Source organism: Micrasema longulum, unplaced genomic scaffold (assembly GCF_059751315.1).
Source record: "Micrasema longulum isolate JH-2025_06_02 unplaced genomic scaffold, ASM5975131v1 h1tg000319l, whole genome shotgun sequence".
Lineage (NCBI taxonomy): Eukaryota > Metazoa > Arthropoda > Insecta > Trichoptera > Brachycentridae > Micrasema > Micrasema longulum.
Genome location: NW_028277523.1, coordinates 496,168 through 521,514, shown reverse-complemented (window position 1 = coordinate 521,514; position 25,347 = coordinate 496,168). Strand labels below are relative to the sequence as shown.

Genomic DNA, 25,347 nt, shown 5'->3' with positions numbered 1-25,347 from the left:
AATTTAAATATGAATAGGGAGGGAATCCAGCCAGTCTGCAAGCATTTGGACATACTCAAACATTGTTGAACATTTTAATCATTTGTGAGCTAAAAATTTGATGTTACTGCAAGGGTAGGTATTTAATTTACGACCTTCTAGTTGTCGTAGCAAAAAAAGGGTTGAACACACTTAAAACTAATGACATGCTGATTACGAATCAATAAATAACTCAAATACGACACAATGCGAGTTGCGGCGGTTTACGCTCTGCACGGCAGTAAATAAATATTTGACAATGTTTTGAGTATGTCCAAATGTTTGCCGAATGGCTAGATTTTCTCCTCAGTGAGTTATTTAGATCTAAATTTGTTGCAACAGAGAGGGAAAACATTTTTGAGAAGAGAATATGGAAGTCTAGACATTCACAACCTGGTAAAAGAAGGAGTATACAAATTGGAAAATTGTTTTCAGGCGTTGTCTAGTTGGTGTTTGGTTCGGCCGGATGAATCTTACACACATGATAAAAGTTTTAGCTCTTTTACTTCACAAAAGTCAATAGATGGATGTGTGGATGTTTAAACATGGTCAGAATGGTGAATGTTACACAGTGTGTAAAGTGGCCACTTAAACAATGCAATGACAGGCCTAGACTTCCATATTCTCTTCTCAAAAGTGTTTTCCCTGTCTGTTACAACAAATTCAGATAGTAAATATTTGTTTAAAGTATTATCCTTACTGCCCTTTTCTATTAAATTATTCTTATCAATCCAGTATCAGTATGTAATACAGCACTTCATAGATATTTTTTCTGTCAACTTTTCTGATAGGTCGACAATTCATTTCCTTATCCCAGTTTTTGTAATATAATAAATAAAACAGGATTAAAAATAAATTAAAGTGTGGTTATTTTTGTGGTTTTTTATTGTGGTAAGACACACGGATTTTTTAATATTTGTTCCGATTGAGTGTTCACTAAATTCAACGTAATTTCTAAATAATTTCATTTCTTCCTGATGGATAGATTTCAATATTATATGTTTTTTCAACAGAGATCTAGTTTTTAAGAATATGCATGTTTAGGCGATTACAAAGCTTGTTATCTGGCATCGGTTGATTAAAGTTTGGCCTGTTAATAGGGACTTTCATTTTCACGTATGAACTTACCCCATTTCACATATATTGTTAGTTTTTTTACACAATTTCATTTTATATAGTAAACCAGCATGCATGTGTATGTAGTATTCTAACCATGCATACACCCATACAAAATCGAAAAAATGCCATACGTAAAAACTTTTTACTTTTTTATTTAAAGCGTTTATTTAGTTGATATAACATTTAAAAATCAAGTAATAATTACACTACCCATAAGTATATAAAGGTAAATTGAAGATGTTAGGATTCGTTCTGCGTACTGCCAGGGTTTTCGAAAATACCCGCGTACTGAGATCTCTTTACAACTACTTGGTGCGAAGTAGACTCGAGAGAGGCTCGATGATTTGGGGGCCACATGAACTGAAGTACTCTCTTATGATAGAGAAAATCCAAAAGAAGTTTCTGAGGGTATTATCCTTGGCTCTACCCGACTGAGTTTCTTCAGGGCTTTGCTACAACTAGACAGTCTTTTTGCTCATACTGATCATCGTGGTTTCGGATGTGACAGGGTTTAAAGAACACCCTGTATAAATGTTTGAAAGCCGGAAACAACCCGAATAATAACATAAATGAATTAAAGTCTACTAAAATTTCAAATAAGAAATAATGTCCCTAAGTTCAGACAGTATTCCATAATTATAAGGATAGTCCAGATATCCCATATTAGGAACAAGCTCAGTATAAACAAATATATTCACAGAAAAAAAATCTACTTGAATTTAACTTCAAAACACCATGAAAATATAAAATTTAGACTATGATTTTGGTCGATGAGTAAAAAATAACTTTATGGAGAAAAAGTATTAAAAATTAAAAAGAAAATTAACGTAAATACCAAATCGGAAAGGCACATAAACGGAATCACTGTCTAACTAACGTTTTGGCCGGTCGGTAGGGAAGTAGGTACGCTGGGTTCTAGAGGGCGTCCTTGCTAGTTTTTTAGAAACACAGTCATCTCATATTAGGGACGTATGCCATATTCGGTACATCACCTCTACAGTATTTTGTTTTTTTTTTAGTGTTAGCCTTATCTTGTTACTTTTTCTAGATTTATAATTATTTATGTAAATTTCTATTTAATACAATTTCACTTATAAAAGTTGCTTATGGGCAGAATGTTGACGGTTGCGCAATGCGTAAAGTGAGAACTTAACCCAGCCGATGATAGATCATAAGCTCTCTAAATGCCTAAACATCCACATTCCCCACAGCTTTATCATAAAATAATTTTTGAAATTTATTGCAACAAACATACAAAGTGAATTTGACAAACATTTTTTTCTAAATATGTGACAACAGGGAGAGTAAACATTATTGAGAAGGGAATATGGAAGTCTGAGCATTTACAGGGCTTACGACCTGTCATTGGCTGGTGTTAGTAGCTACTTTAAACTCTGTGTAACATTCACCACTTTGACTATGCTTAAACATCCACTATTCTCTAACTCATTAATCTGTTGAGTTTTGTCAAGTAAAAGAGCTGAAACCTTTACTAGGCAACGCATGAAAACAATTTTTCTATTTTTGTACTTCTTATACCAGATATTTTAATTTTCAATATTTTGAGCAAGTGCAAATGCTTGTAGACAGGCTGAATTTCCTCCAATGGGAGTTATTTGAAAACATTGTTATTCATTTTTCCGTTTTTATTTTGTTGGATTTTACCCCCTAAGGAGTGAAATCTTTCATGTGTACAAACATTAAGATATACACAAAACCTTTTAATATAATGATTATAAATACCAACTTGATATTGATTTATTTTCAAAATGAGCTGCTAAAATATTATAATATCCAATCTGTTTTTAATATGTTTGTATATTTTGCGCAACAGGTTGGTAATTTATAAACTGGATTTGACTATCTTATTTGAGTGTTTAACGATTCAATACGAAGTCTATCTGATCAAACCGTGAATAAATTTTAAATCGACTATTAATATGCTAAAATTTACGAGTGTAAATGTTTTTTTTAAATTCCAATAAATTACATTCCTATTTGATTACAAGTCTAACAAATTTATGATGCCTTCAGTAGCTCAATCACCAATAACTATCGACGTGCTAGTAAGCGACGTGATAACAATATTTCACCGTGGTTGTTCATCGTATTCGCAATCACAATGGAACTTCCGTGAACACCTCATATTAATATTCAAAATATTTATGTTTCGCGACATATAATCCTGCTGCGCAATCACATATTTGAATTTCACCGGTGTAAATATAAAAAATATTCCAAAACTGCTATTTTTATTTATTTATCATGCTATTTATTGCATTTTGCCGGCAGTTGGCAACCCAAATGTCAAGAAAAGTAGTCGCCATAGTAATTGTAATTTATTTTTTACTTATTTACATTAGATACTCCTTACCATTTTGCAAATGCAATAGGTATATTTTTTTAAGTATCCGCCGATTTTTTGCTAGTAAACTATATTTATTTACTAGGAGAACTAAAAAAAAGCTGACGCTAGCGTTGACTTAGAGATTTCACACGCGTTGACTTATGACTGCAATAACTTAAGCATTTGCATTATTGTTCATTGTGATCGCTCAAATGCTTAGCATGTTTTTAAGCACGTTGATAGTTATTTGTGATTGAGCTACATAATTCTGGTTGCATTTCACACTCAAAACTGTTTTCTTCATACAGATACTAAAGCTTGTTCATTTAAAAACGTTAAAATACTTTTTTGCCCATTTGAACACTATTAATATTATTTTAATATGAGTATTTATTATTTTTATAAATAATATTTAGATGTAATTATTATTTTTTATTTCTCTTTTATTTTCATTAGCGAGATATGTATGCAAAAACAGAGTAATATGGAGTTCTATCATCTATGCCTCCCCAAAAGGAAACGGCGAGATGGTTTTATTAAATAATAATTAGCTTGGTGTTTATTTTGTAGAACTCTATTTTATAATTATAAAAAAAATAAAAAAATAATTGGAATTTATTTATTAACTCTTATGGCTCACTTTTCAAATATAATGTATAATTTTTTATTTGAACTCTGTTGTTAATAATATTTTTTACACCTTTTGAAAAGTTTGTCTGAGTCTTTTGTTTAGTTTTATCTGGTAGTATATTGTATAATTTCAGTTCCTGATTTACTAGTCCCGATTGTCCTTGTCTCATTTTGGAATGCTGTATGTGATATTGTTCTAATAAAAATTTGAATTGAATTAGATTTTTTGTATAAAATGTATTCTTTGATTTTAAAAACAAGGATGTTTGGCACTAAATCCTTGCAACACATGGCTTCAAAAAAGTTAATAAAATCAAAGATCAAGTAAATTTTAAAAAAAATAATTTTATTTGTTAATAGACTACGAGCCAAGTTTTAAAAAAAAATACCTGTCGTATTTTTAGCGCTATGAGTTTTTAAAGTTTTGTATTTCTGAAATTAATCCGCGTCTTAGGTTTTTTTCTGGGTGACTGGTCCGTTGACGAACCGGAAATTTTCTATCATTGGTTAATTTATATGAATTAGTGACGTTGTTCAAGGTTGTTCGTTTTTATTAAAATATAGTTTTCGTACATTTTAAATAAACTATTCATAAAAACCTACCTAGCTTAATAATAGCGTAATTCAAACCCGACTCTAAATCTTGCAAAAACAGGTTTCAATTATACTTCTTGACACCGCAAACCTAGCATTCTCCATTGAGTTGGTGAATCATGATTAGAAATCTCGCAATTATTTTTTCAAAGTTTTTTACAGATATCTCAGTAATTCCTTCAATGGAGATTTCTAAGTTTGCTTATAATATCCTTATATCTATGATTGTCCCTAAATGAGTTTTCTCAGAAACTCAATGGGAATATAATAGAAAATTATGTAGCCACAATGTGTTTTTTTTATTTTTATTATAATTAACGGCCGCAGCCAATTTGTACAAAATTAAAGTTAAATACAAAGTTATATAATAAAATGAAAACATATTTAATTGTTTGGAAGAACAGTAGTAAAAAAGAGATGGATTTTAGGTTTGTAAATCTAACATATGCACACATTATTAGGTACACAAATTCAGCAAAAACAAAAATAAATATACCTTTATATGGGTATATTATACAAACAGACTGGATCGCTGGTTCATCGGTTATGGTTGCAAAGTCAGTAGTACCAACTAACTTTCTATATACAACCGAGTGAGCATAAACCCGTCTAGGTAGCAAGTATGACTGCTTGTATATATAATGTTTCAAAGGACTTGAAAAAATTATTTTATTTATTATATCTTAAAGTTGAAGAAAATACAAATTAAAAATAAAATGAAAATATTGCAAGTATAAAACTAAATAAACAAACATAATTTATCTTAATAATACCATTTTATACTTGCAGCCGTTCCGAAAGCGTATTACCCCTCCATTGCAGTCTGGCTTATAAGCACTAAACAATCTTACTCAGCAATATCATATCCTGCGAAAACATAATGTGTATATCTACTAGGTACCTAGTACTAGTAGTTGTCTGTCGACAGTCGTGCCGAGTATACGCGTCGAGTCATTTCCCTGGCACGTCAAATTGTTACGGCTTCTATCCCGCGATAAAAATATTCACCAGTAAATAAAGCCAAATACTGTAATTAATGTAAACCCAATTAAAAACAAATCCGTGGCGCGCGCACAGTGGCTTTTTTGATACAAAAAAGTCCTACCTGCATAAACGAAAGTGTAGATGGATCATTACAAAACAAAAGTTTGAAATTTATCCGTGGACGCGGACGTCAGCTGTCAAATTCAGAATCAGCGGTTCATTTGAATTAAGACCGTTTTATGCAATGCGAATATTTTCACAAGTGATTAATGTGATTTATCGATGTTTTGTAAGAATTCGTATTAAAAAACAAGTGTTTCAATTCTGCTTGATTTTCGTTTCTGAAACAGCTGTTCGGTTCATTTAAATGGCTATATATGGCGAAACAACTGTTACAAAAACAAAAAACATGTAGAAAAAACATGTACGTCAATGAATGTACATACGTTTATATTTCTTCGTTTTTACGCAAATAAAGCGGCCTAATCAAAAGTTGATAGCATAATACGTAAAATTAAATCAATGTGAAGTTTTTTCTGGGTCATATTAAATACAGTATGTGGTGTCTTCAAAAATATCGATAGTGATCTTCACATTCCTATCTCATTTGTGTATTTTCGCGTAAAGAATTTTCCATTTTTAAATAATTTACCGAGTTTATTTTAATAGAGATGTGCTGACGTCTATCGCTACTTTTCAATAATTTGTGTATCGATATTTTTTTCCAATACTAAATAAAAAAGAGTAGTGCTGTAGTAGTGAGTGAATTCAATTACTTTTTGTTTCTGTGTGCTTTATTTTGGATTCACAAAGAAGGTTTGACACTCTTATTTTCGTTTATTTACAGAACATTTCATTCATAAATACTTACAATGTATTTTTTACAGCGTTGATAAAAGAATGAGGTCGATTTTATTTGTGTTATTTTTTTATTATAGTGTACAAATTCACTTGAACACACATTTTTTATTGTGTTGATAAAACGGATAAACGAAATTTAGGAAATGAATTAATTTGAAATGCTGTTGTTTTTTATTATCAATTGTTTTATTACTTTCGTTCAAAATACACAATAATTCTTACAATTGGGTTGTTATTGTCTGTAATTCTCAAAGTCAAATTGGTGTTTTAAAAAAAAATATTGAATAAAAATATACAATTATTTATAGTTAAGGATTATGAGATAGTGACGCAAAAATGAGGGCGTAAGTAATGAGTAATTCATAACCCTTTTCAGCCTGGGTTTTTTTTGGTTAAAAAAAAAATGGAGGAGAAGTGTGAAGAGAGTTGGTGAATAAAATAGGAAAAATAATGTAACAATATTTTTTTTATTAAAAAAAAAGTGTTAAGTAAAATAAATCGGGCTATGTAAAAAATACATTAAAAACTAAAAGTATTACTTGGCCATATTTGGCACTTCATGCACTTTTAATATGCTCACGCGATAGCTTTCTTTTCACTTTCGGGAATCGGGTTGTGGTCCTGTGGCTAGTGTCTCTGACTCACGGACCAAGGGTCCGTGGTTCGAATCCTACTCTACCCAACTTGATTCCCATTTTCTAATAGTAAGTTATTTTACAACTCGTTGAAAATGACCCTCAACATTAAATATTTGGGTTAATCATAAAAACGCAAATATTTCTTTAAAAAAAAAAAAAAAACTTTTATAATTCAAGCTAGATATGGGCTCTGTGAAAAGGGTTTATCAATATTTTTTTTAACAAACTGTAGTTTTTTTTAACTTCTTAGATTTTCACGGCAGTTCAGATGCTCAATAAGCCTTTCTGGGTTATTATACCGTGTGTTGTTCGCACACAGCAACGACTGCGACATGGTACAAATCCTAAGTACATAATGTAATATATACAACCCTGAAGATGGACGCTATAATGTGATCCAAAACCTTGGAAAAAAACGAACGACACACGGCATAGTAACCCAGAAAAACTCGTGACAATTTTGTATGTAATTATTAGACAAAATGAATTAAAGTTAATATGTAAAAATATGATATTTTTAAACACAAAAAAATAAAAAAACACGTCGTTTTTAATAAAAAATAAATTATTTATTTAATTACAGATTAGTTTTAATCAGTTGCAGAAGCTCCCTTATTAAGACATTATTTAAAAATTAATATTTTCCAATTTTTATATAATTTAAAAGAGTCTACTAAATACTAAATCTAATAAATATGGAGGTAATAAGTCAAGTCTTTTTGTCGAATTGTATTTTACGTTTGAACAAATTTTATGTTCAACAAAGGATTCTAATTTGTATTTTTATTATAAAATGTTATTTTAAGTATAAAGAAAAATTTAGTGCTTCAAATAAGAATTTTACTACAAAAGTAAATTTATTCAATTTTATTGTGATTATTTAGTAAAGAAAGTTTGTAATAAGACCGAAAAACGTTTTCACGAATACAAAATATTATAGTTGAACGATCAATACTATAGTGATTTGAGTGGGGGAATAAAAACTAGGGTTGTCAGTTGTCACCAATATTTAAACAATTTAAAATAAATATAAATATAAATTTGTCGAGTCTTCTACCAGTCTGACGATGTCAGTCACGACGAAACCCGGTCACTGGTAAAAATTATAAATAAAAGTTGAATAAAACAATGTACATACATACGTATTTTCATTATTATAATGAGTCTTATTAGTTAAATAATTATGCATAGGGTACCTGCGCAAATCGATTTCGAATGGGATAATACTAATGATGATTTTGTATTATGTACGTTAAACTCTGGACTGTCTTCTGATGATAGATAAATGAAAATCTCAGATCAAATTCAAATGTATTTCGTCTATGTCCAGACGGGAAAAAAATACAATTCTGTTTGTGATATAGAACCTTGGACGAATTTTATTGACTCGTTAGCTTCTCTCGGGTAAAAATCCGGGAAAAGAAAAACACGCATAGGCAGGATTCGCGATGTGTATGTCAGAGGGTCGTCCAAAGTAGCGCCGATAGCTGAAATGCTGAAAGAAATCAAGATAAGATGGTATTGTCCCGTCATGCGTAGTCATGGTTTACCCCTTCGTTTTAATTTTCAAGGCATTCTCTTAATACCCACCCACAATTCGTCTTTCTTTTCTAACTCATACTGTGTCCATGCGGCTCGACTGTGAAATCATCTCCCATCCACCATCAAAGATGTTACTACAGTATCTCTGTTTAAATCACGTCTGAAGAAACATCTTATTTCTCTTCCTTAATCTCTCTTCCTTTCCTCTTTCCTCTTTTTTCCCTTTCCCCATTGAGTAATAGTATTGATTTATGATAATTTATATACAAATACATTTATTTATATTTTCATATATCATCAGCTTTTTTTATCTTTATTTTTGATGATTAAGATAAATTGCCACTGTGCAATGAGCCCGCCAATGTACAATTAAAATAATGGATAAAAAGCTAAATAAAAAAAATATAAGAAAATAGAGATGAGTACTTTTTATTTTTGCATTAATAATATTAGGCTGATTTATATTGCGCCATTTTTATGAAAAATCACTCCAAGGGCGCTTTGCAATTGTACATTTAAACTTACATTCTAACTAAGCTAAAGTGACATATTAGATTTTCTGATATGAAATAGAAGGTATATTTAAAATTGACATATCTTTGGACAGGTTACTAATTACGCTGACATTAAGATTTTATTAAAACAGTGAACGTTGGAGTTAGCTTCTGGTAAGATGTATCTTATCAGCACGTTGGTTTTATACTTTTGTGCGACTACTACTATGAAGGTATACAGTTGGATTTTAATGTTAGAGTAATTAGTCTCCTGACGAAGAGGCGGGTACGTCTCGAATCCGGTAGCCAAAAAGTAGATAGTTGGTAATATACAAACATTAACTTATATTTCTTTAAATGTTTGACCATTACTTTAATTCGTGAAATATCTATATTATTGTTTTTCTATTCACCGCAAGCCTTATTTGTTGCCCACAATTCCATTTGTATATTATTAGCTTTCATTTGCTAATTATGTGCTTTTTACTCTCTTCGTAATTTGACGCCGGATGGCTAAAGTCTACAAGTCGAAAAATTTGAAAGGTCGTTAAAATGTTCTTGCGAGATGTGTTGACCCTTTTTGATGATTAGTCATTTTATTATTTTATGTATCTACATATCTTCCTCGCAGATATTTGCTGTTAAGTATCCAAACCCTCTCCCGCGAGGTTATATTATTTGCTGACATTATAGCCGACTGTTTTCTAGTGGTTAATAATAATTTTATTAATTGAAACGCCGCGCCAATATGAACAGTTTTATGTACGAGTTTTTAATATTAGTTTTGTAACACCCGTTGATAGGAGAAGTTCTCTCCCGGAACTATTGTAATGATTTAATAGAATAAAAGTTGATAACACTAGTAACAAAGTATTTTCACGATAAAAAACAATGGTTCGTCTTTGTGGTCAGAAACAGTATGCAACTGTACACAATATGATGACCCCGCGGCCTTGAAAAATAGCGATCATTGCTGAAGGTAAAAAAGTGATGCTATTATTTTAGGTACAATTGTACACAAAGAATACATTGTACATTGAACAATGCTATAGTAAAGTAATATAATTGGCGAATGTACAACGCACACTACAGGTTTTTGTTGGTTAAAAATGAATCAGAGAAGTTAGCACAGGGGTCACAGAATGTTCGTTCGTATGTAGCGGAAACAAAAAACTCCGTGAAAAACAAACGGCCTCCGTGGTGTAGTGGTCAAGACGCTTGACTCATACATGGAAGGTTCCGGGTTCGATTCCCGGTGAGAACACAAAAAATTAAATTGTATTTTTTTCAAGCCTGGGTGTTCTGTGATGTAATTCACAACTGTAATTGGGCCTCTTGGCCTGTTGTGCAAAATAATAATAAAAATATTTTTTATTTTAAATAAAAGCGAAATACGGTTTTGATTGCATTATTTTGAGATAGTTATGGATTTGTCCGCCTAGTGGTATCAAGATTTATTTTTGCATAGTATTTCAAATTAAATAATAAAAACAATGTGTACTCACTTGGATTACCCGCGCCGACGACACTTAAAAACATATTTTTATTTTTGTTACATATGAGAATATACAAAGAAAAAAATAAACATATAAATATACACGGTTTTTCAAGGCCAGACCGCGAAACTTCAGAGGAACGTTCTTCATGATGCGCTTTGAAAAAAAAAACCTTTTTTTTTAAAGTCTATAATATTTTTTTTATTATTAAAACATTTAATACTGGAATAAGATATTATACTCCGTGGAGATATAAAAAAAAAACATTTGCTGCTGTACATAAAAAAAAATAAAAAAATGGGTAAAAATATTTCATGTGTTCATACTATTAAATTGGAAACATAATAAACACACTATTATGCACTATTTAAAAAAAATATATTAATAACTATTCTTATCAAAAAGATTCAAGCAATATTTTTTAATTGCTTAACTTTTAGATTTACTATTCGACTTCACAATACTTCATCACAATATTTTTAATAATCCAACTTCGCCTGTTTATCTGAGAAAGCTCTTCCAACTTCAATCACAACAAGGTCAATATTTTCGTTTTAGTAACGAGAGAACTATTTTAATACCCATTCACCGCTCCAATTTTTTTACCTCCTCTTTCAAAGAAGTAGCTGCTCGATTGTGGAATAATCTACCCACTAATGTCAGGTGTGCCCTCAAGGGTTCAGGAGAAAACGCACATTTAATTTCATACACTTAACTGTATTCTTTATTTCTTCCGGACACGCGAACTAGTACACCATAAAATTCAACTTATAAACCTGAAAAACGATAAATTAAAATAAACGTAATGTTGTAACCCTTTGTTGTATGAGAATTTTAAGAATACGTTTTTTTGCTTTCTTTAATGAGCGTTCACAAAAATTAGTACGTAGATTAGGTTCACTAATTAAAAAGAATTGGTCACACTTTTGCCGCTGCGTTTCTTTGCTTTTCATTGTTTTTTGTGTGGTTTTGTAGTTTATTATGACTGTTCCTCGTCCTTTTGTCGGGCCGAGCAAAAAGCACAAAGCAAGACTCCGAACGCCATACACTGGAATACAAAGACTCCTGGTACTCAAAATACTGAGCTATTTTCGTACTGTTATTATTGAAACGGTTTCAAAGTGGTACAACGCACTAATAACACAAAGTTGGCTTTAGGAAAGCTTTCACGACTAAGGTTTAACCATTTATAGGACACATATTTTGTGTTGATTTACGTCTTACAAACGTACTAAAATATGTTATTTTTAACAGTAAACGTATTGATCTACCAGTGTACGTTTTTATGATACTCTTACGACATAAGACTTATTATTAATATAAAGCATTAGCAAAGTAAATTTCTGGTGGTGTGTTTGCGTATTATTTTGTTATCTTCATCATTATTCCGTGTCCGCTCCCTGGCTGGAGAATATGGTGTCCACAAAGAGCTTCAATGCATGTCTATCGGCTGCCAGACAAGTCAGCTTCGCGTCCTGTAGTTCTGACTTGAACTGCCGAGAAACAGCGGACGTCCAGGACGTCTAGAACCTGATGCTTTGTAAAGTAGGCAAGCGTGGTTAAGGCTCTTAGAAGGCGTCCGCAGTATATGGCCCAGCCAACCGCATCGCCTCCGCTTGATGACAGTTGTCACTGCAGTCTACTGTGTCCGTTCTCTTATAACTTCATTCCTTACAAAGTCAAACTACCGCACACAAGATTTTTCTGAGACATCTTTTTTCAAAACTCAGTATTTTGCTGTTTTGGGCCCTAGGTACCACAATTCGTATCGGTAAAGAAGGATAGGTGTTGTGCAGGCGTTATACTTTTTTCTAGGTGCCCTGAAAAGGGTTAAAGATAAATTATAAATATAATAACATGTAACTTAAATTGGCGGCCTCCGTGGTGTAATGGTTAAAACGGTTAACTCACACATGAAAGGTTCTGGGTTCGATTCCCAATGAGACAACAAAAAATAAATGCGATTTTTCTCAAGCCTGGGCGTTCTATGCTGTAATTTGCTACTGCAATTGGGCCTCCAAACTTGTTGTGATGCAAAAAAAATAAATATATATATAACTTTTGAAAATACCATCATATCCCACATCAGTCCGCACTTGATGTTTCATAAAGACAGTCAGTGCCAGTTCAAGAAGATAAAATATTACAGTGTAATTAATATTATTTCATGTTGACATTCCCAGGAATCGAACCAGAGACCTCAAGGAAGGTAGGCAACCACAAACGTGCCCCAATTTTATAAAAAAAAAATAATGCAAAACCGTATAGGTTCATTATTACGTAGCTATAATTTTTATTTCCAACAAATCTATCGTAGGCAGTTTTCGGCGGCAAGTTGGCAAACCTTGAACAAAATTACATACAAAACACAAATTTAACAGCGGTCAAGTATGACGAAAAGCGAAAATCAAACGAACCGTTGTAAATTCTCATAAACTGACCTCCGGTTACATGCATTGCCACACTGTGGCTCGCAGAAATAACAAATTAAACATTCTCATTCAATCAAACGAACCCTTTTTGAAAAACCCTTCTTTAGAAGGAAGTATAAAAATCTAACCATTTACAGGAACAATAACATGTCATATAAAATAAAGAAGATTATTTATATATAGTACGCCTGTTAAGCTATAAGATGTCAGTAAATATGTTCATTATTATGTTTTGTACCTTCTACAATATTTTTACGTAGCTGTTTTTTTCTTATTCTTTAAATTTATTTGATTTTGTTTTCTTTATTAAACATATGTTCCATGTATTTTTATTTGCAATGACTAAATTCCTAACATTTTCAATTTTTTTAAATATTTTTATTTTAATACCTTTAATGTACTTAATCAACAGCTTGCATCACTGTTTTCAATTGTAGTTCCATATATTCTTATTTCCTGTATGCGGTATATGTAAAAACTATTGTTTTTTCCCCGAATAAATTAATTCAACCAAAAATTGATATTTATTTTGTATGGTATTAAGTTAGAATGTTTGAGTATTCCAATACTCCAGCTCTGGCAATGCTCCAGCAAACATTGGGAAATTTCAGTTAGTTGCTTGCTGTACGCTGATGATACAGTTCTTTTGGCAAGTAGCAAGCAGGATTTGCAGCAAATAGCCTCTAGCCTCTAGAATGTATGATGTATGCCTGGAGAGCAAATTGGTAATGAATGAAAGTAAGTCAATAGTGATGGTATTCGAAAGGGGCAGTGAGGTTACTGACTGCATAATAAATGTAAACAACGAATGTATCGAACAAGTAGAAAAAAGTTTGTTTTCAGGAAGCATGTTTTCAAGAGATGGAAGAATAGAAAAAGATGTTGAAGAGAGAGTGGATGCGGGGAGCAAAATGAACGGCGCACAAAGCACAGTAATTGCTAATAAGGATATGTTGATCGAAGCTAAACTGGCAGTGCACAACGAAGTTTTAGTCCCAACACTTATGTATGGAAGTGAAATATGGAACTAGCAGAGAAAGGATGAAAGCCGACTTAACGCGGTCGAAATGTTATTTCTTAGACGAATGCGTGGGAAATCAAGATAAATTAAAGTAAATCTGAGTCGGGTGTAATTGATAAGATTAAGAAAGCATGAAACTTTATGGTGCTCCAGAATTCTCAGTAAAGTTAATCACGGAGACACCTATTAAATTGTAAATTCCATGATATATTTTGTATACCAGCGGTAGATATTCTTCGAACTATCAACCTTTTAATATGTACATACAGACTTCCTCTGAGCCCTCTAAAATGATGACACTTAACTGATGCCCAAACGCTCATTGATGCCCAACGCGTATTTAGTCGTTCTTTGACCGCCAGCCAGGTGGAACGTGAGCTTGATGTTTAAAATTGAAACCAATATGGCTGCTTGTGTCGTGAAAGCGTGTAAAATGCGTTTGGATAAACATTTCAAAGAGGATAGTGTAACGTTTCATTGGGAAGTATTTGTTTTCAATAAATTAACAAACTTGAAAATAATTCATATATAAAAATAAGTATTATTTATTTTAAATGTCAAACTAAGCCTAGCGGCACAAAACTGAAGCTACTGTGCACTAATAAGAATACGGGCTTAAAAATATTATAATAAATATGAGTTAATATTATTTTAGCATTCCCCAACATCCAGTAAAATTAAATAAATGGATAGGAATGAAGGAACTCTAATGTATGGGAGCGAAGAATGGAATTGGAAGAATGATGGTGAAATTTATTTTATTTTATTTGGGATTTTTACAGCTATCATATAAACAAAATAAGTAGAAAAATAATAACAATGCTAAGGCTAATTAAAAAAATCCACTGTAAATATAATGACACATAATATATAAGTATATTTGTATTCATGTGTATGTGAATATGTGTATGCGTGAATGAATGAGGGAGAGGATACATGTGCGTGTGGGAGTGAATGAGGGAGAGGGTGCGTGTGTGTGGGTGCGTGTGCGTGTGTGTGGGTGCGTAAGTATATATATTATTATTTTTTTTAAACTTGTAATTGTATTAAAAATGGTACAAGAAAGAGCTTAGTAAAAAGTTTGAAACCTTTTTGTTAAAATTCAAAACAAGAAATGTTATAAATTCTATTTTTTTAAAAGTATGTTAAATTTCAAAATCGAATTCTGAAAAAAGAGCATTTTATTTTTAAATTTATCTGATACACATCGAATGAATAATGTGTGACGAGTCCCATACAATACGAGTACGGTAGAAAATTAGGTTAAATGCTGTCAAAATGTGATCCCTCAGGCGATTGTGTGGTAACACGATGTATGATAGGTGCACAACAGTCGAGATCCTTAAACTGTGTAAGGCTGAGACATGCATTATCGACAGAATCAAGAAAGGGGCGCTGCGTTGGTTTGGACATGGGCAGCGAAAGAACGGCTAAAAGGATCTACGACGCAAATGTTGATGGATGCAGAAAACGAGGAAGACCGAGAAAGACATGGCACGATCAAGTCTATCATATATTTGAAGATGGACATGTCAAGAGTAGGAATACTTGGCGTGCGTGCATGAGAAGATGTATGAATGTAAAAAAACGAGCGTTGTTTCGAAATATTTAAGTACAAACTTTTTTATATACCGAAAATGGGTATCCCTCCCAGTTTTTGTAGTAAGTGCATTCTCCTTGATTGCAGCCCTGGTGTAAATAAACAAACCCGGTAATATAAAAAAATAACATTTTCAGGCATCGCCTAGTATGCAGGTGAAATAATTCAATTAGATGAATCTCACCCGCATAAATAAAGGTTTCAGCTCTTTAACTTCACAAATATCAACAGATGAAAGAATTGAAGGAATATAGATGCTCAAATATGGGCTGAATGGTGAATGTTATACATTGTGTAAAGTGGCCACTTAAACCAGCCAATGACAGGTCATAAGCCCTGTAGATGCCTAGACTTCTATATTACCTTCTTTTAAATGTTTTTCAACTCTGTTGTAATATGTTGATAACTATGGGTAAGTTTTCGAGTCACTACTTTTAAATATTTTGCTCTGTAGGGCGCGTCAATGTGTTTAAATAGATCGATGCTTCGAACCCCATTTACATGCTTGTTAAAACTGTATTCTATATGAACAATGGTATTCTTTCTTTGTTTTACTCAGATAAATGTGTTTATTAAAATATAAACTGTCTTACCTGCTTACGAACAACATATTTATACACACTCATTTTTATTGCATAAACAATATTATTTGCAGGTGAAAATAACTTAATTGTTTCAACGCTTTGTGTATTCTGTTTTGTTTTATAATACTGTGTTGTGTTGATAATAAATATTTAAACAAATATTTCCACAATCAAACGAAAATTCCATGACCAATGTGTAAACTGATGGCCACCATTTTCTCTCTTAGTTGGTAGAAAGTTGTCTTACGCAACTATTTTTATTTTTCTTTTGTTGAGGAAACATGCAGTACAATATTTTAAGTACATGGCTATGTAGAACATACAGTTTGACTTAATTCTAATAGACAAGTGAAGTTTCCATATCAGGTTTATTTTTATTATATTTAATCTAAATTATATTATATAAGGTCATAAATTAACTATTTTTAGTGCAAAAACAAGGAAAAAAAACATAAATGAAAGTAGTTAAAATTTTTTAATTAAAGTTAAAAAGTTATTTTTACCAGTTTGTATATTTACTACTAACGTTTTTACGTGAATGGAAAAAATATAAAAGTAAATTAAAGGTCAAAATTAAAATAAATAACAATAAAAAAACATGTATTAATATAATATTCAAAAAGGAAAAACATAATATACGTCCATATTTTAAGGGCTTCAAAGAAGAAACAATGAGAAAAAACTTTAAAAGAAATAAAATACAATAAATTTAAGTTAATTAAAAAAAACATATTAAAAAATAATGACGCATTATAGTAAGAAAAACAGTATTAAACTTTTATAAGCAATTCGAAAAGTCAACAATGTTTGATTATGTCCAAATGCTTGCAGACTGGCTGGATTTCCTCCCTAGGGAGTTGTTCATATTTAAATTTATTTCAACAGAGAGGGAAATTTTTTTTGAGAAGAGAATATGGAAGTCTAGGCATTTACAGGGCTTATGACCTGTCATTGGCTGGTTTAAGTGGCCACTTTACACACTGTGTAACATTCACCATTCTGCCCATGTTTGAACATCCACATTTCCTCAACTCTTCCATCTGTTGACTTTTGTGAAGTAAAAGAGCTGAAACCTTTATCACGTGGGTGAGATTCATCCGGCTGAACCAAATCACCTACTAGGCAACGCCTGAAAACAATTTTCCACTTTTTATACTTCTTCTTTTACCAGGTAGTAATTCAACAATGTTTGATTATGTCCAAATGCTTGCAGACTGGCTGGATTTCGTTCCATATTCCCTTCTCAAAAAAAATTTCCCTCTGTTGAAATAAATTTAAATTCGAAAAGTAATTAAAAGTAGTTTAAAAGTATAAAAACATGTCAAGCGTAGCTGAGAAAAAAGAAACAATAACTAGTGTATCATTTATAATTTGAAAAAGCAATATCTATAAAATGTATGACATTAAAATCTACATGTGTTTTACAAACCTTAAAAAGTTTCTCTATAAATCATAAATGAATTAGGAAAATTATATTTGAAGCTCATTTTCTTAATTAAATTGCCATTCTTCTCACAAATAACGAAATACGAATATAAAAAAAATTGTATGAAAATCTTTTTTTGATTGTATCAGCCTCGTGATCTAACGGTTAGCGCGTTTGCTTACCATGCAAGAGGTTTCGGGTTCGTTCCTAACATGACAAATAAAATATTTATTTAAAAAATGATTTTACACTAGAATACTTCGTAGTCCCTGGACTGGCCATCTAAGCGTAAAACGAATAATTTTACCTTCATATACAAAAATGATCAAGATTCGCCGCGATTGGTGTAACAATGCAGTGTCCTATGCACCATTAGGCGTGGAAAGGAACGAAGAAGAACTCTACTAGTTTTACGACCTCTTCTGTGCGTTTGGAAAATTATATAGAGGGCTTTCGTCAGATATTGTCGCTCATTCTCATGACCATATTGCAAACACGAATGGTAGCAAAATCTGTATTTGCTTGTATCACGATAGCCTATGTACTTTTTTAAATTCAATAACGTCAGATTAGACTATATTTGTCATTATTTTATTTATTAAACGTACGATTAGTAGCAAAAGGGGTAAAAATATGTACATGTTGTGTACATACATAAAGAGTATTAAAAAAAAAAAACTTTCTGTTAGTTAAATTTTCTAATAGGGAAATATTACATTTAAAAAACTCCTTGGAAATATTGTAAATAATTATGTATAATATGTTTTCAATTTAATAAAAAAAATATTTTAAAAAATACTACGAATACCTGCTAATACCGAATGCATTCAGATTATTTTTTTTTATTTTTTTAAATAAATTTTGATGTTGTGGAGAAATGTTTTTATACATACGTTTTTTAAAAAAATGCGTACCTAGAAAAACGCGAAATGTTTGGCCTTGATAGTTGTAACGTCAAGATTTGTGACAATGTTCTAAACAAATTTGAATGGTCATGAACAAATAAACATGAATTGTGACGTATTAGGGGCGTGGCCAATGGAATGGCCGTTTTTGTGGGAATTAAAAATTAAAAAATATTTTTTTGCTACTAATAATTAGCAAAAATATTTTATTTTATTAGACAGTATTTAATATAACTTTATTGCTTTGAAAATGTAAAAAAGAGTGATATTTCTCTATTTCGTTTGTACAGTCGTTATGTTTCTGAAACTATAAATAATGTATTTAAGTTTATTTTACACTCATTTTAAATACGTCTTAATACCTACATATGTGCAAATTAATGAAAAATAAATTTGCATCGTAATATAATGTAATTGTGCAATACCACAATTTTCCCCATTCGTTTCTTTTTTATCTGTCAAAGTGTACAATCACTAAAGTATTTTTTCTTATCTTTCAGGTTTGGCTTCATTATCGCAACCTCACGACGTCCGTCAAATGTCCAGTAAGAATATCCACCGCATTACGCTCCAATCAATCCATTGCCGAATTCAATTATCCAATTTCAACCAGAAAATAATTTATCAAAATAAAGACTAATCCAGAAGGACCAATAAGGAACCAGCCAACATACAGTTTATTTAGTTAATCATATCGCTCAGTCTGACCAAAATCTAAATTAAGAAAATACCTACGCTCATTTACAGGATACACGAACCGGACGCGTTTATTTCGTACGTTGACTTCGGCAAACTGAGTCAAACATCTGTAACCACGAGTTAACAATGTCTAGATCCAATAAGAAGGTTGTCCGATTATAGATTTCGAATGATCTGTTTGCCGTTCCGATGTTAGCCAGCTGCGGATCTTCAAAACGAACAAAGGAAAGAAGAAAGTCGATTAGTTCGAGACAAGAAAGGTCAACTTCTTAAAAATGGACGGAAAAGTGCAGGAAAATATACACACGAACATCATAAATAAATCCAAGAAAATAAACAGGAGTAAGAAAAAACACGAAAGTCCAAGGAGAATCGACCCGCTGAGAGTCAAGTTAAAAATGAATCATAAATTGAAGGAAGTTCGGGAAGTGTCGGATGTGGCATCCAGGTCCCTTGTGGCGACAATTGGTCGTAAGATTTTTAATGCGTTTTCAAAGGTGAGCTCAGAAGTGGTGACAATAGTGAATCGGAAGCATTACTGTACTGTGAAACGTGATCTGCCTGGTGATGAGTCCAGCTGGTGTGCGAGCAATCCGTTGCCCGCGTGTTGCGACGTGTGCAGTGAAGTGACCGGTGTAAATGGGGCAGTGAGATCAACCCCTGTTTCGAAGATCGCTCTTCGACCCAGTGTCTTAGAAAGTGGCCGATTTTTTGTGGTGACGCTGTCCATTTTAGCTGTTTTCGCATCTCTGCACGGCACGCATTGTGGCGCTGTTTATGTGGATGATAAAGTGGTGAGTTTTTCTTTTTAAAATGTATTTTTCTACATCTACATGTGCAAAATCATTATTTCGCCAAATCGTCTAATACTTTATTCAATCTTTCATTCCTATGATGGATTTTTAAATTTTTTATTTATTTACTAATCATATAACACAAAGTATTTTACAAGTATAATACGTTGAATTACATTTCCAGGAGTTACAACAACTCAATTCGGGATATAAATAATATAAACATTTAAAAAATAACACATATTAAGAACAAAGAAACAAAGCAAGTTTAGCACCTTTATAACTAAATATAGCACTACAATATTTACGCCAAAAACCTTTTTTTACACACGCAGAATAAATGTATAAAAAAAACGCTTTTAAGAATAGAAAAATAGTTTTTAAAAATTATTTAAATATTCGAAGTTTTTATAAGACACGTGGTAAAGTATATATTTTTTAAGTTTGTTCGTTTGGTCAAAAACATAAAATCCGTTTTTTATTTCTCAGGCGATTAATTTCATGTACATACTTGTATTTCTTGTATGCAGGTATTTACAAATATGTTATTTTTACTGATTATTCATCGATAATACATTTCGATCAAACATATTTTATCCCATGATTTCCTGAGTTATACGAATTATTAGTAACAAGATAAAAATCGTTTTTAAAAACCATTAAAACGTTTTACAAATTCTATAACGCCATCATAAGCACGCATTTTTGCTGCATCGTCCACTTTATTGAATTATGTAATTTTTATAGCGGGTAAGTTATGGAATTAAAATGTCTAGGAAACGTTAAAATGTCAGGAATCCAAATCGTAATTATATCGTTAGAAATAATATGATTAAACTTTATGGATTTTCATTACAATTAGATATTGATAACGTTTTTCTGGGTATTAATACCCAATTTTTTTATCACTGCCTTACGATAAGTTAGCAGTGTTAACATGATTCCGTAGACAAAACGTATTCGCAGGAAAATATTACCGTAGATAAAATTCTAATGGAATTTTACTTATTAGAAAAATACAATTTAGCGCAGTTCGACATCGAAAGACGAATGAAACGGGGAGCTAGTTTTTATTTAAAAAAATCATCTATGTAATAAAATTGATCAAGATAAGCAGCAATTTAAGTACGAATGCAGTGCCCTATGCACCACCGAGTATGCAGAGGGAAACGATGGTATGTAAATATGTACATATGTACATACGTATTATTATGTCTCAGTTAAAGAAAGCACCCAAGTACTGGTAGGCACGTCGAACGATTCAGAATCAATTTATTTATTCTCTGCATATAAATATGGTATAAATCAGTCCAATTATTAAATAAATTGGTTACTTTATCGACTACTCAATATCTGCATTGGCCACTCTCTATAATTATATTCCTTCAACGCGTGCGTTGAATTTAAACAACTGCGTTGGTAGTAAGAGTATTATAAACAATTCAGACAAATTATGTTTTTATACACATACGGTTCATTGGTGCGGAATTGTGAAAATACTTTTATCCTTTTTTCCCATTCACCAAATTTAATATTATTGTACATAAAACCGTATTTGCATAACACAGTTGTGTAAATAACAGTTTTCAGTTTATCAGATTAACTTTTTATAATAAAAAAAACAGCTTATTGTACATTAGAATCGTTATTACTCGTACATATAACAGTTATTATTTTGTTTTGTCTCCGGAGTTGGATCCTGCACAACTATTCATATCTTTCCCCTTTTCTGCTCTCTCGATTTCCAATAAAAGATCAGCGACTTCCGGTAAAGACCTGTCTGCCGGTTTAACATCGTAAAATTTCAGGGTGGTTTATTCAGATCCATTTTTTCAAACCTGGGTCCTTCGCGGGTGAACGCTAGCTCCAAGTTTGTCAAGAGGACATACGAACAAAATACGACAACTATCAAAGTAGATACTTTACTGGTGACAACTTTTGGAATGACTGCGTAGTGCTTTTTCATCGCCTCGAAGGAAAAAATGGAAACTCTGTTTAATCCAATATACTCTCTGTGACAGTGTTTTCTTCTTGGGCTGACAGTAAACAGACTTTGGTTAAACAAAAATTGGTTTTGATATAATGTGTCCATTTTTGGTAAGTAACGAAGCTGTCTTCTTAAACACAAACGTACTAATTACACGCAACGCCATTTTTAAAATTCAAAACGTTATATAAATACTATTTGAAAATTTGAACTTTGATTTAAACCTCGTGAAATTATAATATATATATTAATATTAATTAATCAATTAATATTAATTAATTTTTAATTTATTATGATTTAATTATTATTCCTTATTGATCAACTTCTTTAAAATACATAAACACCCGTTGTTTTGATAGCTTTTTGCAAATAATGAAACAAATATTTTTGTCAATATATTGAGTTTTTCTTCATTTCTTGGAGGAACTGTATTTTAATTTAAAAAAAAATAATTCTTTATACTTTTATTCCACTTTTATTTAGAATTTTTTTTAAATAAATTTTGTACCGGTGACCGGGTTTCGTCGTGACCGACATCCACGACCAGTCTGACGATGTCGGTCACGACGAAACCCGGTCACTGGTAAAAAAAAAAAAAAAGTGGAATAAAACTATAAAGTATTTTTATTATTATAATTTTAATATTTTTGTTAAAAAAAAAAAATATCAACTTTTTTTTAACCACTTTATTTATTTCCACCAAACTGTTTCAAAGCTGTACATACAAGCTTCATTATCAATTTATACTTAACTAATTATTTCTATCCTATTTTATTTTATCAATGTTTACTAAATATTACATATGTAGGAAATAAATAAGATTTTGTCTTGTAAGGATGGAAAGCGTAATGTGAGATGGATACGATTATTAAAACTAGACAGAAGTGGACTAAAAATATTTCCTTTTAAGTTGGAAATGCGCCTCATTGCTAAAACACAGTTTTTGGAAAAATCACGATCGACTTGCTGATGCTCCATTATCCAATCGACGAATTTTCGGCGCTGCGATTGTTGCAAAGAGCCTCAGGAGACGTTTAATTGTGGGCAATGATGACAAATGGAGGTGGATAAGAGTTTGTGTACACTTTCTCTAACTGCCGCAATGTTTTCAAGCGATTGACCCGTACGAGGACGGCCACCTGCTTTAACATCCTGAACGGAGCCAACAGTTTCAAAATTATTAATGAAATATTCCACAGCAGCTCGAGATGGCGGATCCAACTTTGATGATAAATTAAAAATATCCGCGTTCCATGTTTGACACAACGAAAATTATTCGAAATTCAAAATTCAAGCAGGTTTTGAGACAACGAATATAACACTTTTAAGGATGTTTTTGACCAGAAATATCTTAGAAAATAACAGTTTTTATCTAATGTTCATCACTTTTTTTTTAATAGCGTGATTTTTGAAAAGGCAATTTTTTTTATTTCGTACTTTGAATCTATTTTTACGTTTTTACGTTTACGCATATAGCACGTCTTGCAGCTACGGAGCGCATGAACAGTAAGAAATCTAGCCCCTATTTACATTTAAAAAAAATAATTATTTGACAATGAAGTTTAGAGTTTATGTGATATTGTAAAAAACGAAATAAAAAACAAATTTATAAAAATAGAAGTTAGATTACAATAAGTCTTGCAGCTACTGAGCGCATGGACGGTTGAAATTCTAGACCTCATTTACTAAATTTAGATATTTGATAGATGATAACATTTACATAATACGATTTATAAAATATGATAGCTAACATCACAAAAAGTCTTGCAGCTACAAAGCGTGGATCTAGTGGAATTTCACCAGCATAATAATGATTTTAAAAAGTTTACATAAAAATATATAAAACACAATAATAATACATCGAGCAAAGAACTAGTAAGTATGGCAATTAAGTAAACAAGTAACAGCACAAAAAGTAAACGATAAAAAACTAAACAAAGATAGCATTCCTTAACTTATTATTAAGGTTAACAAGATGATAGATGATACTCGAAATCGGTCTTAGAAATAGACCTTTTATTGATAAATAGGCACCTAGGTACTTGTTTGTGATTAAATTCCAAAACTAAAAATTCTTAATATTAAATTTAAGTAGGTACTTGTTTATGGTTAAATTCCAAAACATAAAATAAATATTTTTTCAAATATGGCATTTTTTTTGCAAACGTCAAACTCCGGTCTTCTCTCCATAAGAGGGGTGTACTTATGTAGGAATACGAGTTTTTAAATTTATTAAATTTAATATTATTTTAGTATTACCAAAAATCCAGTAAAAATAAATTAAAAGGTAGAAATTATAAAGAATTTAAGGAAAGACTCTGATTAATATCCACAAAAAACAAATAATGTTTGTAAACATTTCTTATTTCTTTGTAAATGCATTCTCCTCGAATGCAACCCTGGTAAATCGGTGAATAAAACATTTATGCTCTTTACTTATTTTTTACACATTAGATTAAAGATTTTAAAACCTACGAACAAGTACAGCTCAAAGATCTATATTTCTCTGAAAACCGCACGTAAATCGGTTAAGCCATTTAGGAGTTCAGTGACATTATATATATAAAGATTATACCTTGGTAAAGAAGCTTGCATAGCTTTGAAACCGGTCAGTAGAAAAAAAAGTGGTTGAAAATAAAGTTGTTTTTATTTATTTCATTACGATTTCATTAATTTATTTACTTTAATTATAATAGCCATCCATAATAAAAAGTATTCATTTATTTATTTATTTACACTCTTTATCAAAATACAATTTTATGTTCACTTTGCCCAGCTAACAAAGGTCATATCACTCCACTACTTCGGGAACTACACTGGCTACGTTTTCCACAGAGGGTCGAATACAAACTCTGTTGGCTTATGTATAAGTCACTGCACAACTCTGCTCTGGAATATCTAAGGGAACAATTCATTCCAGATGAACTAGCTGACAGGCGTCTCACGCTTAGATCAGCAACGTCTACGGTGAGAGGAAAAGTTATTTTGTTTTTGTTTTTTTGTTTTGTTTTGTTTTTTTTTTTTTGCACCACAATAGGCCAGGAGGCCTAATTACAGTGGTGAATTACATCACAGAGCACCCAGGCTTGAGAAAAATCACATTTTTAATTTTTGTGTTCTCACCGGGAATCGAACCCGGAACCTTCCGTGCGTGAGTCAAGCGTCTTGACCACTAC

General features: G+C 31.6%; 1 protein-coding gene across 3 annotated transcripts in view; it reads left to right on the top strand.

Moving 5' to 3' along the window:
• Positions 1 to 25,347, top strand: part of LOC148282536 (uncharacterized) — a 359,774-nt gene that overhangs the window by 46,201 nt on the left and 288,226 nt on the right. Inside the window, exons 1-3 of one of the 3 annotated variants that reach the window (XM_088224922.1) lie at positions 5,618 to 5,718; positions 6,436 to 6,508; positions 19,192 to 20,184. In XM_088224922.1, coding sequence (XP_088081048.1) covers positions 19,666 to 20,184 — 519 coding nt within the window. In that variant the 5' untranslated portion in view covers positions 5,618 to 5,718; positions 6,436 to 6,508; positions 19,192 to 19,665. Of the gene's footprint in view, positions 1 to 5,617; positions 5,719 to 6,361; positions 6,509 to 19,191; positions 20,185 to 25,347 lie in introns of those variants that run through there. The other 2 variants (XM_088224920.1, XM_088224921.1) reach the window with 2 other exon arrangements.